General features: G+C 35.8%; 1 protein-coding gene across 11 annotated transcripts in view; it reads left to right on the plus strand.

Moving 5' to 3' along the window:
• The window catches only part of AXDND1 (axonemal dynein light chain domain containing 1), an 85,481-nt gene that overhangs the window by 40,289 nt on the left and 25,490 nt on the right, over positions 1–19,702 (plus strand). For all 11 annotated transcript variants that reach the window (XR_011073640.1, XM_068541320.1, XM_068541319.1 and 8 more), the window contains 3 exons: positions 781–874; positions 5,946–6,145; positions 7,024–7,120. Coding sequence is in view for 10 of the 11 variants with exons in the window: in XM_068541320.1 (XP_068397421.1) it covers positions 781–874; positions 5,946–6,145; positions 7,024–7,120 (391 nt within the window). In the remaining variant the exon portion in view is untranslated. The remainder of the gene's footprint in view (positions 1–780; positions 875–5,945; positions 6,146–7,023; positions 7,121–19,702) is intronic.

Here is a 19,702-nt window from a genome sequence, read left to right on the forward strand (position 1 = left end):
GCTGGGTAGAAGGGAATCCCCACTTCTCAACTGCATTTTCTCAGTACTTCGCCTCAGCAATGGGTATTTGGGGTCAGATAAAAAACCTTTGCCTCCTCTTCCTCCAAGTAAGAAAGCCATCTGACTGGGAGCTGGAGGGTGAGGGAGTCCTGGCTTCTTAACTACAGCAGTCTAGGATGGAGTTTCTGCCTCACTGAGCTGAGAAGGGGAAGAGCGGGAGTAGTTTTGGTTCAAATACCATAGACTCTTGCCTTTCCTACTGAATCTTCATAAATTGTCTTGAATATAAGTTTCTTCAGTTGCTGTTTGTCCTTAGAACCATTTCCAGAAGCTTTCAATGGTTTTTGTTTTGTTTTAGTAATTTTCACTAATTTCACTGTAGAGTGGGTCACCTTTTCTCCTCCCACTGTCATGTTGGAAGTTGATCTCTTGAGAGGGTTTTAAAACTCATTCTTCTCACTTTGTGGCCTCAGTGGTCTAGAAGTAAATGTAAAGGGAGTGAGTGTAAGTTTTTACAGTAGAGGTCTAACACTGAAAGTAAGGTCTACATTGTCCAGAGTGCATTACACCTAACCTACGTGAGGTTAGGAAGGCTGTCAGTGAGTAGCCATTCTACCAGATAATTCAAGGATTTGATTCACCTTCCTCTGAGTTCTCAAACAGTTGTCCACACTGAAGTTTACTAGGCCCAGCCAAATAAAACCCTTTCTTTTATCCGATAGTTACTTTCATACTCTTAAGTAAGTCACTTATCTCTATTTTACTTGCTTTTTCCTTCAGGGTACTCCAAGCACGTATATTTAACATGATTCAACAATGGCTTTTGAAGACAGGCAATGAGATTAACAATGGTAACATGGAACTTCAGCACCAAGTATGTACTTGTAGGAATTTGTTAGATTATTTTTTGCCTTGGCTGGGAGTTTTCTTCAAGGAAAAACCAAGTTATGCCTATCCAATTGAAGCAGGAGGTTGGGAGGGCAAAATGGGAACTTATATAATATAATTACTGAAATGATTTTCAGTGGATTTTTAAATGCGGTATGTTCCTGCCTTTGGAATGAAGTTTCAGAGATGATCAAAAGTTTTTGTGATCTAATTAATATCTTTACTCTTTACTCAGTATACCGAAAAAATTTTCCCTCAATAGCATTAATCATTTTAAGAATTTATGTTGGTGCCCTTGACTGGCTGAAGGGATGACAGAAACATGTTTCTAAGAAGAAAGACAAGATGCTACAGTACTATTGGTCTACAGTTAGTAGAAGAAATAGGGAATTGTCCTGCAGTTCTGAAGAACTAAACCTGTGGAATTCTTAACTAGCACAACATGAAATAATAATTTCCAAAGGATGTCTTAGTTTTTTACATTTACTGCCACTTCCTAGTCTTAATTATAATTTAAATTCATACAGGAATCTCTTATTATAAGTCAACTTAATATGCAAGTATTTGACCTTACAAAATTGATAAAATGAATTTAATTAATTTTAATATTGCTTAAATTGGGAATTTGAAAGGCAGAGATCAGCATGTTGTATGGGAATACTACTTATGAAGCATTATATCACAGTCTATGAGCATATTGTGAACATAGAGACATCAAGAGTTGAGGAGCAAATATGTTAAGACTGGAAGTATGGATCCAGGGGATCCCCAGGCTTGGGAGAAATTTCTATGACTTAGAACACAACCAAAATTAAGAAGAAAAAGGGTAAGAGAGTGCCTGTCACATAGTGGAACTCAATAAATATTTCTTGAATGAAGTAAGGAAGAACATTCCAGCATTGTTGATGTTTTATGGTGTTGCTACATTAACCCTTTCTTTGGTAAGTTTACCATTGGATACTCAGTTTACCATTGGGGATTATCTCTGGGGAATCATATTCTCAATTTTTAAAATTGTGGAATTCAATTTTTATAATATAGGATTATTTAGAAAGTACCTTTATATACTTCTCATTTTTATATTTTATATACTTCTCTATTTTAACACTACAGCATTATAATAGAGTTAAGCTGCCTAGAAAACTTGCAAGATTATACATTCCTCGAGGAACTGTGTGTATCTATATTAACTGGTATAAGTATTTAAAAATGGAAAAGTTTATCTTTTTTTAACCCACCATTCATTTTCCTTTCTGATCCATTTTCTTTCAGATTTTTTGGTTTTGTTTTGTTTTTTTCTTTATACCTTTACTCCATCTAATCTGTGCTGCTTGGCAGTCTAAAACAGTGATCTTCAAATATTTTTTATCATGTATCTCTATCAGCAAAAAATCTTTGAACAAGTCATTTCTAACTTACTATTTCTAACTTACTTATGAGAATTTCTCTGTTAACCTTTTTGGTACATTATAAAATATAAACAAATAGTCAAAAGAGACGAAATGAATAATATTTAAAAATAATTTTTAGTAATGGTTTTAAAAAAAACTGATGTGATTGAACAGGCTTCATAATTTTTTTTACAATCACAGGTTAATACTTAGTGATAAAGCCATTTGAAGGTCTGCTCCTAAGTTCAGTTTACTTCGTTACTTGTTTTTAAGGACTGTCATTGCTGAAATAATAGCTCACAAAAGAACAATGCAAATTGAAGAAGCGCATTATTGGCAGTATTTATTAAATAATGCTCATATTTCAATTCCATCAGTCAGTTATGTAAAGATTTTTTTTAAATTGATCAGTAAACTTTTCCATCTACCATAATGTCAATCAGTTGTTCTTATAAACATTAGGCAATGTAGCATTTCTTTTTTCTAACAAAAGATCCCCAACCAATTGATACACTTTATTTGTAAGATTTTAAAAGAATTAGAAACATATTTCCAGATTTTCAAGTATATAAATTTGAGAGTTTTTAAAAGTGAGCTATGTATCATTTTCAGCAACAAAATCATACCAAGATGGAAATCCTTCCAACTCTCCATTTTCAAAATGACTGCTCCATAATGTAAATTTCTTTTACTCATTGTTAAACATCAATTATATTTTGAAGGGGCAAATTAAGTGTGATTTTTTTTTTTATATCAGCTAGGAGATGGCTATGTTGCCACTTGCCATCCCTGAAAAGATTAGTAAATTTGAAACAAGCCGTTTTATAAAAAAACACTTCATCTTAAAGTTTCTCTTAAGAATTTTATATCAGAATCACAGTAAATCTCTGGTTTATTATAAAAATTATCATTTTCACTCTCCATCTAATTAAAGAGAATGATTCCATATCTTAGTGAAAGTAAAAGATATTCTGTGTTTATTTTGATTCTAATTTTAAATTCCCCTATGACCTATTACATGACCTTGATTCTACCATTTAATCTCTCTAATATAACTATGAAATGAAGATAACACGTATTTGTGTTTATTTCACAGGGGTGGTTTAAGGATTTATTAATATTTTATGTAAGCGAAAATGAGTTATTTCAATGACAGTATCATCCAGGCCATTGGTATATGAAAGAACAGTTTAGAGAATTAATTAATTCTCTAAGAAGAATTAATGTAATTGAGTAGCAGCAGGGGCTTAGTGGGGAAAATATCTTTGGCTTGTGAAAAGAAGGTCGTAGTTTTTTAAACTCTTTCTCAGGAAGAGTTGCCCTTTTCCTGACGTGTTAATTCAGGTGTAAAAATACACTAATCAAGATTACTTTAGGGACTTCCCTGGTGGCACAGTGGTTAAGAATCCGCCTGCCAATGCAGGGGACATGAGTTCGATCCCTGGGCTGGGGAGATCCCACATGCCACAGAGCAACTAAGCCCATGAGCCACAACTACTGAGCCCACATGCCACACCTACTGAAACTTGCACGCCTAGAGCCCGTGCTCCACAACAAGAGAAGCCACCGCAATGAGAAGCCCGCGCAACGTAGCGAAGAGTAGCCCCCGCTTGCCGCAACTGGAGAAAGCCCGTGCACAGCAATGAAGACCCAACACAGCCAAAAATAAATAAAATAAAATAAATTTATTAAAAAAAAAATTTGCTTTAGGTCATTTATGGCCTTTTCTTTTGAGGCAGGAAGTTTGGGTTTTAGTACAAGGATAGACGACCAAGCTTCATTTTTATTCATTAATTTAACAAACATTTATTAAGCACTTACTCCCTGCTAAGTACTGTGTGTGGTATTGAGGGATAAAATGATGGTCCATGCCTTAAAAAGACTCACAGACTAAATGAGGAGACAGATATGCCAACAATTATAATAGAGATATGTACAAAGTACTATAACAACATAGGATAAGGAGCAAATTAAGTCCAGTGAAAGTTAAAAAGTCTTCTCAAAGTAGATTATATTTAAGCCAAGAAGAACACTTAGGAACTCACCAGAGAAAGGGACTAGACTACATAGGGCATTGAAGAGAATGGTTGACGTTTGCATTTCATAAAGTTTTTTGCATCTTATTTCTGGGACCCAGCCTCAGCAAACGCCATTTGCGAAGGTTCCCAAACTTTCTCTGTTCTCTGTGCCTAAGGGTACCCCAGTATTTTCACACTCCTAAGCCAAAAAATTACCACACAGTCCAATTTATTATTACATAGGTAGGTTCAAACAGCTTACTAAATATTTATGTCCTAAATATTAGTATAACTTTTGGAAAAATATTATAATACATGTTAAAATAGTTAAACAAGGAGACCATTGGACTGTAGCTTTAGTGCTTTTAGTAGCCTGTGTAAACAAACCAAAGCCAGAGTCGATGCACCAAAGCCAGAGTCGATGCACTCGAATCCAAGAAAATGAAACTCAAGAACAACTAATTCTAAACAGTCCACTAGATCTTCTCGAATATGAAAAAATGAAACTCAAGAACAACTCTCATAACAGCCAGATAACTAAATTTTCCTAAATAAGGCAAACATTGAAATTACACAGCCAATTAAATAATTGCTTTGCTTTGCTTAGTGTCTTCTCTGTAGAAATCTCTGTCCTAGCTCCCACCTACAGAGTGCCTCTAACCATATTTTGGGTTTGGCACTGCCTGATTGGAATTGTTTGCCCAAAGATATTTTGTAAAATTCAATGTGTCTCAGTTTAACTTCATTGACAGAAAAAACCCTTTTATTAATTAATTAATCTTTAATTGAGGTATATTGACTTAAAATATTAGTTTCAGGTGTACAACATAGTGATTCGATATTTTTATATATTACAAAATGATCACCATGATAAATTCAGTTACCATTTGTCACCATACAAAGTATTACAATATTATTGACTATATTCTCTATGCTACACATTACATCCCCATGACTTATTTATTTCATGACTGGAAGTTTTTACTTCTTAATCTTCCTCACCTATTTCACTCATCTCCCCACCTCCACTTAAAAAATCCTTTTATTTTATTCTCATTTAATCAAAGTTACTTACTAATGGAATGTATATGCTTTTGTACTGTAAAACCTCTCTAACCTTGAAATCAGATTGGACGTTGCCATTCTCACTTCCTGTCCCACCTTGACTTTCACACAGTAATTGTTTTTAATCACACAACCACCAATAAAACCAGCTTTCAAAGATATGGTGTCATCAAAAGTGATATAGTGTATCTAAGGTTGAAACTGTGAATCATGTCAAATTCATGCTATGTCTGACAGGTGTCACATATCATTATTATCTCCCTCAAGAATTTTACATCCCATGGCATCCTTGAGAGCTCACTGTGAAGCCCTGGAATGCCTTGGTGCACACTGGTGGGAACTTAACTGTGGCCTTAACTGGTTAATATGCTTGACCAAGCTAAAGAAGAGGGTAGTTTAATGTAGTATAGTGAGCAAAAGAAAGTAAGGTTACAGTAGTTGAGTAGTGATGATTTGATTTCATTAAGAATAATAGTGTTGTTGAAAATTGGACACAGGTATGATCAGTTCTGTTTTTATATGGTTTTTACTGTTTGATTTATTTTAAATGGGTCATTTGTATTATAATCATTTTTTTAAACAGATGGATGAATTGCATATACCCATGATTCAATGGATGGTAAATTTGCTGATTTTAATGGTACCTGACTTTCCTGATCCAGATACTCTCATAAAGTTGGAGGAGGAAAGTGCTGAAAAACGTGACCTAGGAATTGCCAAGTTGGAGCTAGATGCGATTGCCCTGGCAAAAAAGTTGTCCCAATATTCCATCTATTTGAGCAGGTGAAACTATCTGGTTATTTTATTACTTCCCTTTTGAAGATTAAATGCGACATAAAACAGAGGAGAAACTAATGCAACATTGTAAATCAACAATACTCTAATAAAAATTAAGGGGAAAAAAAAGCAGAGGAAAGGAGGGTAGTTAAGTAGCAGCAATAAAAGATTGTTTTAAAACCTTGAAAGAAATGCTAGTTCGGTTTTTAAACTAGCTTCAACACTGCCATGTTGGAATATGAGATTTTGGTGTTTTCTTAATGGCTTTAGAATTCCTTTGAAAACAATGTTAGCATAGGCAGGATGGGAAGTGTATATGTATGTGGGAGTGAGAATTAGTAAAAAAAAACAAAACAAAACAAATCACTTACTTGCATAAATAAGTTGCATCTTGCATTTTTGCACCTACTGTGGGGGAGTAGGTATAATTTGCCTGTGTAATTCCATGCAAAGCTGAAGGTATACTTTTATATATATCACTAAACACCAACCAAAACATCTCTTAAAAAAACAAAAAAGTAAAAAAAAAGCCTTATATCTGAAAAGCTAGAAGATTCCTGTCAAATAAAGAAGATGTCTATAAAAATTGTAATTCATTAACTAGGAATCATACTGTCACTATGATTACTTCAAATTCGGGAAGTAGCTTTTACAATCTAGCCAGTTTCCCCTTCATTTCCATTCAGTGTTACCAGTGGTCAAGAGTGACAGGAAGGGAGGGGAGGAAGAGGACAAGAGTGAGAAACTGAGCAAGAAACAAATTATTCTCTGGTCAGTCAGTAGCTTAATTATTATGGTAAACTTATACTGTATCTGGACTTAGGAGAGGAACCACCAATAAAAAGGTCATGCTCTGTATGTGTGCTCTTTTTTTTTTTTTCCAGTTGTTGCAAAGAGATGGTAACAGCTATGGCTCCGAGTAAAGCAGGTCACTTAGAAAAAAATCCTACTAAGGAACTTAATGAACTGGATAAGATGAAGGTAATAACTTTGTATTCCCCTTACTTCTGTTTTGTTGTTTTAAGTAGACTTTTTAGGTTTAATTGATTTACAACAAACTGCACGTATTTAAATGTGCAATTTGATAATTTCTAAAATGTACATACACCTGTAAAATCACTATGATTAAAAAAGGTATATATCCAACAAACTCAAAGTTTCCTTGTACCCCTTTTTAATCTCTCCTTGCAGCCTCCTCCTGTCCCGAGACAATGTCTGATCCACTTTCTAACCCCAAAGATTAGTTTTCATTTTATAAATGGAATCATATGGAATGTATACTTTATTTGACTTCTTTGACTAAGCATAATTATTTTGAGAATCACACATATTGTTGCTTTTATCAAAAGTTCATGCTTTTTAGTGCTGAGCAGTATTTCATTCTACAGATATACACAGTTTATTTATCAACCATTCTCTGTTGATGAACGTTTGAATTGCTTCCATTTTTTTATTATTACAAGCAAAGCTTCAATGCTTATCCTTGTACATATGCATTGCTTTCATTTGTCTTAAATAAGTGTCTAGAAATGGAATGGCTAAGTCATATGGCATGTATGTTTAGCTTCTTAAGAAACTCAAACTGTCTTCCAAAGTGGTTAAACCATTTTACATTCCTGCCAGCAGTGTATGAGAGTTCCAGTTGCTTCACATCCTCATCAACACTTGATATGGTCAGTGATTTCAATTTTAGACATTCCAATAAGTGGGTAGTGGTATGCCATTGTGGTTTTAATTTGCATTTCCTTCATGATCAGTGATGTTAAACATCTTTTCATGGGCTTATTTGTCATTACATCTCCTGTGGTGAAAGTTATATTTGAAAGTTGCTAAGAGGGTAGATCTTAAAAGTTCTCATCACAAGAAAAAAAATTGTAACTATGTGAGGTAATGGATGTTAACTGAATTTGTTGTGGTAATCATTTTGCAATATGTACATATATCAAATCATTATGCTGTACATCTTAAACTTATGCAATGTTATACATCAATAATATCTCAATAAAAACTGGGAAAAATGCTAAAAATATGCAATTGTTTTATAATTTGGGTAGTGGATAATTGAGATATTTAAACTATTACAAGTGAAATAAAATTATTTATGGAAAAAAAGGTGAAATGTCTGCTCAAATCTTTGGCCATTTATTACTGGTTTGCTTGTTTTCTTATTATTGAATTTAAGAGTTCTTTATATATTCTTGATACAAGTCCTTTATCAGATATGTGATTTAGAAATATTTTCTCTCAGTCTGTGACTTGCCTTTTCTTCTCTTAACATCTTTCAAAGAGGGGAAATTCTTAACTGTGATGAAGTTCAATCTATCATTTTTTTTCTTTTATGGGTCTTGCTTTTGATGTTGTATCTAAGAAAAATTTTGTATAGTAACATCATGAAGATTTTCTCCTAGAAGTATTACAGTTTTAGGTTTTGTATATTCAGATCTGTGACTCATTTTGAGTGACCCAGTTTTTTTCTTATCTGGTACCAGGTATAGGTTGAAGTTCAGTTTTTGGCATTTGGATATCCAATTGTTTTAGCACCATTTGTTGAAAAGACTATCCTTTCTCTATTAAGATGTCTTTTCATCTTTGTTGAAAATCTATTGACCGTATACATGTGCATATTATTCTGGACATTCTATTATGTTCTGTTGATCTTTGTGTCAACATTGTCACCATTATCAAACTGTCTTGATTACTGTAGTTTTAAAATAAGTTTTGAGATTAGGTAATGTAAATCCTCCAAATTTTTTCTTTTTCAAGTTTGACCAGGCTATTCTAGGTCCTTTGCTTTCCATATTTAAAGTTTTTAGAATTAGCTTATCAATTTTTCAAAAAAAGCCTATTGGGATTTTTATTATGATTACATTTTATCTATTGATCAATTTGTGGAGAATTGACATCTTAACAGTATTGAGTCTTTGGGTCTGCAAACATGGTATATTTCTTCATTTACTTAAGTCCTTCTTTATTTCTTTCAACAAAATTTTGTAGTTTCAGTGTACAGGTCTTACATATCTTTTGTAAGATTTGTCCCTATGTATTTCATATTTTGGTACTGTTACAAATTATATTCTTCTGTAATTTCAATTTCTGATTATTCTTTGCTAACACAGAATTATCATTGATTTTTAAAACATTTTAATTTTATTGGAGTATAGTTGATTTACAATGTTGTCTGAGTTTCAGGTGTACAGCAAAGTGATTCAGTTATACATATACATGTATTCATTCTTTTTTAGATTCTTTTTTCTTATAGGTTATCACAGAATATTGAGTAGAGTTCCCAGTGCTATATAGCATGTCCTTGTTGGTTATCTATCTGGTATAAAGTAGTTTGTGTATGTTCATCCCAAGCTCCTGATTTATCCTTCCCCCCAAATTTCCCCTTTGGTAACCATAAGTTTGTTTTCGATATCTGTAAGACTGTTTCTGTTTTGTAAATAAGTTCATTTGTATCATTTTTTAAAAATCAGATTCTACAATGAGTGATATCATATGATATTTGTCTTTCTCTGTCTGACTTACTTCACTTAGTATAATACTCTCTAGGTCCATCCATGTTCCTGCAAATGGCATTATTTTATTCTTTTTTATGGCCGAGTAATAGTCCATTGTACATATGTACCACATCTTCTTTATCCATTCCTGTATCGATGAACATTTAGGTTGCTTCCATGTCTTGGCTGTTGTAAATAGTGCTGCAATGAAGGTTGTATCATTGACTTTTTTTTTTCTTTAAAGTTTCCTTTTTTTTTTTTCACAACTCACACACACACACTGTATTTTATTTTTACAAGAGATAAAGAAGCTGACACCAAGCATTGTAAATGGATGACCACAACAAAAGCAACAATGATTGCAATTACCAAACACGAAACACACTCATACTATGTCATAACATTGACATTCAGTCCAGTAATCCTCCACTGTAACAGCTCCTTTACTTTGCAGTGAAAATTGATTTGCATATTTTTTACCTCTGAGTCATTGTGGGATTTTTTTTTTATTCAAACAGAAAGTCACAAAAATTATAATCATCCTCATCAGTTCACTCAGTCCCATGTAATTAATTTTTTTTTCATCTTGATCTTTTGTTAGCACTTTTATGAATTCATCAGTTTTCCATTAGAGTTCTGAAAATCCTTATTCATTCAGTTCAGCAGTATAGTCAGTTACCAGAAACCTGTACTTGTCAGAGTCTTTTCCATGAATTCCTTGAAGATGAAACCCTTTTATAGGAACATTTTTGCGAAAGCATCAGAGTACACCCAGAACTGTCTGTAAATGACAAAAGACTTAAAAATGACCACAGTTAAAGATTTGATGAAAGTTCATAATAATGCAATTGACAAGGAAATTTAGTTATTTCTGAGATATACATTTTAAACTAATAACTAGAATTATGACTTACAACATTATACCAGAACATATAAGATTTTAAGAAATTTCATGTAATGTCTGAAACATTTATATTAACATATTTCCATACAAATACCCAAAGAAAGTTCAGTATTAGTTGTTTTTTTTGTTTCTTTGTTTTTTTATACTGCAGGTTGTTATTAGTCATCAATTTTATACACATCAGTGTATCAGTGTATACATGTCAATCCCAGTCGCCCAATTCAGCACACCACCATCCCCACCCCACCGTGGTTTTCCCCCCTTGGTGTCCATACGTTTGTTCTCTACATCTGTGTCTCAATTTCTGCCCTGCAAACCGGTTCATCTGTACCATTTTTCTAGGGTCCACGTACATGCATTAATATACAATATTTGTTTTTCTCTTTCTGACTTACTTCACTCTGTATGACAGTCTCTACATCCATCCACATCTCAACAAATGACTCAATTTCATTACTTTTTATGGCTGAGTTGTATTCCATTGTATATATGTACCACAACTTCTTTATCCATTTGTCTGTCGATGGGCATTTAGGTTGCTTCCATGACCTGGCTATTGTAAATAGTGCTGCAATGAACATTCGGGTGCATGTGTCTTTTTGAATTACGGTTTTCTCTGGGTATATGCCCAGTAGTGGGATTGCTGGGTCATATGCTAATTCTATTTTTAGTTCTTTGAGGAACTTCCATACTGTTCTCCATAGTGGCTGTATCAATTTACATTCCCAGCAACAGTGCAAAGGGTTCCCTTTTCTCCACACCCTCTCCAGCATTTGTTGTTTGTAGATTTTCTAATGATGCCCATTCTAACTGGTGTGAGGTGATACCTCATTGTAGTTTTGATTTGCATTTTTCTAATAATTAGTGATGTTGAGCAGCTTTTCATGTGCTTCTTGGCCATCTGTATGTTTTCTTTGGAGAAATGTCTATTTAGGTCTTCTGCCCATTTTTGGATTGGGTTGTTTTTTTAATATTGAGCTGCATGAGCTGTTTATATATTTTGGAGATTAATCCTTTGTCCGATGATTTATTTGCGAATATTTTTTCCCATTCTGAGGGCTGTCTTTTCGTCGTGTTTATGGTTTCCTTTGCTGTGCAAAAGCTTTGAAGTTTCATTAGGTCCCATTTGTTTATTTTTGTTTTTATTTCCATTACTCTAGGAGGTGGATCAAAAAAGATCTTGCTGTGATTTATGTCAAAGAGTGTTCTTCCTATGTTTTCCTCTAAGAGTTTTATAGTGCCTGGTCTTACATTTAGGTCTCTAATCCATTTTGAGTTTATTTTGTGTATGGTGTTAAGGAGTGTTCTAATTTCATTCTTTTACATGAAGCTGTCCAGTTTTCCCAGCACCACTTATTGAAGAGACTGTCTTTTCTCCATTGTATATCCTTGCCTCCTTTGTCATAGATTAGTTGACCATAGGTGCATGGATTTATCTCTGGGCTTTCTATCCTGTTCGGTTGATCTATATTTCTGTTTTTGTGCCAGTACCATACTGTCTTGATTACTGTAGCTTTGTAGTATAGTCTGAACTCTGGGAGCCTGTCTCCTCCAGTTCCGTTTTTCTTTCTCAAGACTGCTTTGGCTATTCGGGGTCTTTTGTGTCTCCATACAAATTTTAAGATTTTTTGTTCTAGTTCTGTTTAAAATGCCGTTGGTAATTTGATAGGGATTGCATTGAATCTGTAGATTGCTTTGGGTAGTATAGTCATTTTCACAATATTGATTCTTCCAATCCAAGAACGTGGTATATCTCTCCATCTATTGGTATCATCTTACTTTCTTTCATCAGTGTCTTATAGTTTTCTGCATACAGGTCTTTTGTCTCCCTAGGTAGGTTTATTCCTAGGTGTTTTATTCTTTTTGTTGCAGTGGTAAATGGGAGTGTTTCCTTAACTTCTCTTTCAGATTTTTCATCATTAGTGTATAGGAATGCAAGAGATTTCTGTGCATTAATTTTGTATCCTACAACTTTACCAAATTCATTGATTAGCCCTAGTAGTTTTCTGGTGGCATCTTTAGGATTCTCTATGTATAGTATCATGTCATCTGCAAACAGTGACAGTTTTACTTCTTCTTTTCCAATTTGTATTCCTTTTATTTCTTTTTCTTCTCTGATTGCTATGGCTAGGACTTCCAAAACTGTGTTCAATAATAGTGGTGAGAGTGGACATCCTTGTCTTGTTCCTCATCTTAGAGGAAAAGCTTTCAGTTTTTCACCATTGAGAATGATGTTTGCTGTGGGTTTGTCACATATGGCCTTTATTATGTTGAAGTAGGTTCCCTCCCTGCCCACTTTCTGGAGAGTTTTTATCATAAATGGGTGTTGAATTTTGTCAAAAGCTTTTTCTGCATCTATTGAGATATGGTTTTTCTTCTTCAATTTGTTAATATGGTGTATCACATTGATTGATTTGCGTATATTGAAGAATCCTTGCATCTCTGGGATAAATCCCACTTGATCATGGTGTATGATCCTTTTAATGTGTTGTTGGATTCTGTTTGCTAGTATTTTGTTGAGGATTTTTGCATCTATATTCATCAGTGATATTGGTCTGTAATTTTCTTTTTTTGTAGTATCTTTGTCTGGTTTTGGTATCAGGATGATGGTGGCCTCGTAGAATGAGTTTGGGAGTGTTCCTTCCTCTGCAATTTTTTGGAAGAGTTTGAGAAGGATGGGTGTTAGCTCTTCTCTAAATGTTTGATAGAATTCACCTGTGAAGCCATCTGGTCCTGGATTTTGTTTGTTGGGAGATTTTTTTTTTTAATAAATTTATTTATTATTTATTTATTTTTGGCTGTGTTGGGTCTTCGTTTCTGTGCGAGGGCTTTCTCTAGTTGCGGCGAGCGGTGGCCACTCTTCATCTTGGTGCGCGGGCCTCTCACTGTTGCGGCCTCTCGTTGCGGAGCACAGGCTCCAGACGCGCAGGCTCAGTAGTTGTGGCTCACGGGCCTAGCTGCTCCACGGCATGTGGGATCTTCCCAGACCAGGGCTTGAACCCGTGTCCCCTGCATTGGCAGGCAGATTCTCAACCACTGCACCACCAGGGAAACCCTGTTGGGAGATTTTTAATCACAGTTTCAATTTCATTACTTGTGATTGGTCTGTTCATAGTTTCTGTTTCTTCCTGGTTCAGTCTTCAAGGTTATACCTTTCTAAAAATTTGTCCATTTCTTCCAGGTTGTCCATTTTATTGGCATAGAGTTGCTTGTAGTAGTCTCTTAGGATGCTTTGTATTTCTGCGGTGTCTGTTGTAACTTCTCGTTTTTCATTTCTAATTTTATTGATTTGAGTCCTCTCCCTCTTTTTCTTGATGAGTCTGGCTAATGGTTTATCAATTTTGTTTATCTTCTCAAAGAATCAGCTTTTAGTTTTATTGATCTTTGCTATTGTTTTCTTTGTTTCTATTTCATTTATTTCTGCTCTGATCTTTATGATTTCTTTCCTTCTGCTAACTTTGGGTTTTGTTTGTTCTTCTTTCTCTAGTTTCTTTAGGTGTAAGGTTAGATTGTTTACTTGAGATTTTTCTTGTTTCTTTAGGTAGGCTTGTATAGCTATAAACTTCCCTCTTAGAACTGCTTTTGCTGCATCCCATAGGTTTTGGGTCGTCGTGTTTTCATTGTCATTTGTCTCTAGGTATTTTTTGAATTCCTCTTTGATTTCTTCAGTGATCTCTTGGTTATTTAGTAACTTATTGTTTAGCCTACATGTGTTTGTGTTTTTTACGTTTTTTTCCCTGTAATTGATTTCTAATCTCTTAGTGTTTTGGTCAGAAAAGATGCTAGATATGATTTCAGTTTTCTGAAATTTACTGAGGCTTGATTTGTGACCCAAGATGTGATCTATCCTGGAGAATGTTCCATGCGCACTTGAGAAGAAAGTGTAATCTGCTGTTTTTGGATGGAATGTCCTATAAATATCAATTAAATCTATCTGGTCTATTGTGTCATTTAAAGCTTGTGTTTCCTTATTAATTTTCATTTTGGATGATCTGTCCATTGGTGTAAGTGAGGTGTTAAAGTCCCCCACTATTATTGTGTTACTGTCGATTTCCTCTTTTATAGCTGTTAGCAGTTGCCTTATGTATTGAGGTGCTCCTATGTTGGGTGCATATATATTCATAATTGTTATATTTTCTTTTTGGATTGATCCCTTGATCATTATGTAGTGTCCTTCCTTGTCTCTTGTAACATTCTTTATTTTAAAGTCTATTTTATCTGATATGAGTATTGCTACTCCAGCTTTCTTTTGATTTCCATTTGCATGGAATATCTTTTTCCATCCCCTCACTTTCAGTCTGTATGTATCCCTAGGTCTGAAGTGGGTCTCTTGTAGACAGCATATATATGGGTCTTGTTTTTGTATCCATTCAGCCAGTCTGTGTCTTTTGGTTGGAGCATTTAATCCATTCACGTTTAAGGTAATTATCAATATGTATGTCCCTATTACCATTTTCTTAATTGTTTTGGGTTTGTCTTTATAGGTTCTTTTCTTCTCTTGTGTTTCCCACTTAGAGAAGTTCCTTTAGCATTTGTTGTAGAGCTGGTTTGGTGGTGCTGAATTCTCTTAGCTTTTGCTTGTCTGTAAAGCTTTTGATTTCTCCATCGAATCTGAATGAGATCCTTGCTGGGTAGAGTAATCTTGGTTGTAGGTTCTTCCCTTTCATCACTTTAAGTATATCATGCCACTCCATTCTGGCTTGTAGAGTTTCTGCTGAGAAATCAGCTGTTAACCTTATGGGAGTTCCCTTGTATGTTATTTGTCATTTTTCCCTTACTGCTTTCAATAATTTTTCTTTGTCTTTAATTTTTGCCAATTTGATTACTGTGTGTCTCGGTGTGTTTCTCCTTGGGTTTATCCTGTATGGGACCCTCTGTGCTTCCTGGACTTGGGTGACTATTTCCTTTCCCATGTTAGGGACGTTTTCGACTATAATCTCTTCAAGTATTTTCTCGGGTCCTTTCTCTCTCTCTTCTCCTTCTGGGACCCGTATAATACGAATGTTGTTGCATTTAATGTTGTCCCAGAGGTCTCTTAGGCTGTCTTCATTTCTTTTCATTCTTTTTTCTTTATTCTGTTCCACATCAGTGAATTCCACCATTCTGTCTTCCAGGTCACTTATCCATTTTTCTGCCTCAGTTATTCTGCTAATGATTGCTTCTAGTGTATTTTTCGTTTCAGTTATTGTATTGTTCATCTCTATTTGTTTGTTCTTTAATTCTTCTAAATCTTTGTTAAACATTTCTTGCATCTTCTCGATCTTTGCCTCCATTCTTTTTCCGAGGTCCTGGATCATCTTCACTATCATTATTCTGAATTCTTTTTCTGGAAGGTTGCCTATCTCCACTTCATTTAGTTGTTTTTCTGGGGTTTTATCTTGTTCCTTCATCTGGTACGTAGCCCTCTGCCTTTTCATCTTGTCTATCTTTCTGTGAATGTGGTTTTTGTTCCACAGGCTGCAGGGTTGTAGTTCTATTATCTGTTCTTGAGTGACCTCATTAACTATGGTCTTGTAAGGAATTTGTAATTTCATCTAATTTGTCTAATTTATTGACATAGAGTTGCTCACAATATTCTCCCATTATCTTTTTAATAATTATAGGATGTCCACTCTTTTGTTCCTGTTATTGAATACTTGTGTCTTTTCTATTTTTGTCCTCATCAGTTTATAAAAAGATTTATCAATTTTCTTGATTTCAACAACCCAGGTTTTTTTTTTTTGGCTTCATTGCATCTTCATTGCTGCACGTGGGCTTTCTCTAGTTGCAGTGAGCGGGGGCTACTCTTCGTTGTGGTGCGCAGGCTTCTCATTGTGGTGGCTTCTCTTGTTGTGGAGCAGGGGCTCTAGGTGCACGGGCTTCAGTAGTTGTGGCACGTGGGCTCAGTAGTTGTGGCTTGTGGGCTCTAGATCGCAGGCTCAGTACTCGTGGCGCATGGGCTTAGTTGCTCCGCGGCATGTTGGATCTTCCCGGACCAGGGCTCAAACCGGTGTCGCCTGCATTGGCAGGTGGATTCTTAACCACTGCACCACCAGAGAAGCCCAACAACCCAGCTTTTTGTTTCACTAATTTTTCTCTAGTTTTCTGTTTCCTTAATTTCCACTCTGCTCATTATTATTTCCTTTTTTTTCTACTTACTTTGTGTTTAATTTGCTCTTCTTTTTCTAGTTTTATAAGGTATAGCTGAGCTTATGATTTTGAGACCTGCCCATAAACAGTGGAATGGATAAATATATTATGGTGTATCAGGACTGGTATATAGAATGCAGGCAATTTTCTATTCTTTGGCCTGTATGATATTTAAGTGACTGTTATCATTAAATTCTACATATGTATTTTATATTCTTCTGTATATGTAATAGATCTCACCATTTTTAAAAAGTGGATTATAAAAAATTTTTAAGTGTAATATCTTACTAATAAATTTTAAAGTATCTAGGAGATGGAGACTTTTCTAGGAAAATATAAAGTAACATTAACTTTAGAAGGAAAAAACTGGCCAATTTTCAGAGAAGAAATTGATGCCTTTGTAAAAAACAGACAAAATACCTCAAAATTTTGCCTGGACTCCATAGATAAGTTGAGTTCAGACTTTCAAGGAGCAGGTAATCCACATGCTATATAAGCAGTTTAAGAATATAGGTAATGACTGAAAGTTTTCCCAGTTTATTTCATATAGCTGGCAAAGTTTTTTTAGCCCCAGTAAATATAAGAGAAATCAACTTCATAACTATAGATGCTGAATCCAAATTTTAAAATAGCAATTCCATTCAGTAGAAAATTAAAATAATAAAACACTATGAATAACTAGAGTACATGTCAGAGGAGTAAGAATATTTTACTATGTGAAAATGTGTTCTTTTAGGTATATTTCACTTCTCATCCAGGAACTGAAATGTCTCAGTTTTAGTTTTGTTTCCGGGAAGACCTCAGAGGTATTGTTTATAGCAGACTGCTGTGCCTCTGAAGTGAACAGTCTATTAGAGCTTGTAGCCCTTACTGTGCATCTGGAAATGTGCTCACATCTTCTCAGGCCTGCTGCTACCCACCCCAGATGTGGTGGATATCCTGGTTTTGGTAGACTGGATCTGCCATAGATGGTAATGGGGACTCACTGGCCTGTTCCATAATACACCTTAGTCCTCATTTACTTGAATGGGGATAGATCTATGTGGTGAGACCATGTTTTCAGATAAGGACAGTTTAGAATGAGGATTCAGGATGCTTTGAGGTGTATCTCCCCATTAAAGTTAAAGCTATAGCAACACGGGGGGACATTATTGTGAGGGACGCTTCCTAAGGGGATCTTGGGGACTTATATAAAGCCATCCAGGGAATTCCCTGGCAGTCCAGTGGTTAGGACTCAGTGTTCTTACCACTGGGGCCCCAGTTTATATCCCTGGTCAGGAAACTAAGATCCTATAAGCTGCGGGCGTGGCCAAAAAAAAAAAAAAAGAAGCCATCCATATTAGGAGATTTTGTGAGAGCTTTTTGCAGTGGGCCATTCATTGCCTGTTCCACCCCAGGCCCTGACCGGAGGTCCATGACCTGACCATCTCTGAGAAACCTACACTTCCCACAAGGCTAATTAGGTCTTCTATTAAGCTGTTTCCCATTTACTAACCCTTTGCTAGCAATTTCAGATTAATAAACTGGGGAAGTGTTATCAGAGGAGGCTGAGGATCTGCTCTTGCACCAGAAGTAACACTCTAATTGGTCCCATTCTCAGGCCTTTTTTCCTACCAAATGAATATGTCCTCTCTTTAAGCCTGAGCCTGAGGCCTTTCAAGGGTACATCAAACTATTTTATGGCTCAACAGGCCACACATCTGCCCTGGGAGTGCCTCAGTACTCTTTATTTTTTAAAAAAATTAATGGTTAGTTCCGCTTTCATTAGGGCTATCTTCCTTTCAAAGTCATCCCCATCCTGACTACTGTCTTCCCCTGGTCTCCTGAACAACCTGTGTGGTATGTGAATCCTTATGACATCAGACTCTGGGACTTGTATGGCCTTATCTGTATCCCACATGCTGTGTGGCTTGTGTCACACCCAGCTACATTCCAGCACCTGAAGAAGAACATCTTGTGAACATACTGGACTGATATTTGAATGACATTAGTGATGGTTTCCCACAACCTAATATTTCTTGGGCTCCTTTCTGATAAATGAGAGTTGCATGATGCTGGTCCGGGCTCTGGAGTGGAAGACGTCTTGAGTAAGCATCCTTTGGAGCTTGATCACTCTTACTGATGGTTCTTACTCCACTCTTCCATAATAACCACCTAGATAAATTACTGCCTCATGAAGTCCTGGGGATTATCTAGTTCCCTAAGACTATCAAGGCAGTCCAGTAACTAATGACCCTATTTAGCTCCCACCTGATTCTGGCATATTCAATCTGACCTCACACAGCTGTGCTACAGTTAAATGCTGGAGATCGTTTTCCAAGAGGACTCAGTTCTTGGGATCCTTACCCCTGTGCCTATTTCTGAAAGAAGTTGATCTCAGTGCATACCAGCTGCTTCACTTGGGAATGAGGATTGCTTGTTTTCATTTGAGGTTTAGAAGCACTATGTCAAATAGTCCTGGCATCCAGTGAGAGTACACTGGGTCTGCTACAGCTGAACCAGCTGCTGAAAACCTAGAAGAAACTTAGTCCCCAATAAGCTGGATAGATGTCTTTTTTCAAGTGCTTTAGGTTGATCATCTATAATGTGACAGGTGTCTAGATTTAGAGTCACTGATGCCCTGAAGTTTGGTCATAATCTGAGCAAACAGCAGACTACCTGGAAGGGTTTCTGAGATAACTTCATCAGGCCAAGACTGGTAAAAGACACACATTGACCAGCACCTGATAGTGCTGAGAACATGTGGGAAGGAAAAATCCCTTCTCAATGCCAAAGAAATACCTACCGTGATGGAAATGAGAAGACTTCTATCTGGTGCCCTCCAAACTGACTTCTGGCTGCAATTGACTCTCTCCATGCCATTCTTTCCCGTCTCTGCCCTGTGTAATCTATCAAGACCCTGCCATCCACCTTGGGCTACAGTAACCTCCTTTATGTTGCCCAAGATACTACTGCCAGTTTCAGGATTTGGCCCTCCAGCAGGAGTATGACTTTGAAGAGTGGTGCTGGGGAGTTGCCTCTTTCAGTGTT

The sequence above is a fragment of the Eschrichtius robustus genome, chromosome 3 (genome assembly GCF_028021215.1).
Source record: "Eschrichtius robustus isolate mEscRob2 chromosome 3, mEscRob2.pri, whole genome shotgun sequence".
NCBI classification, from domain to species: Eukaryota; Metazoa; Chordata; class Mammalia; order Artiodactyla; family Eschrichtiidae; genus Eschrichtius; species Eschrichtius robustus.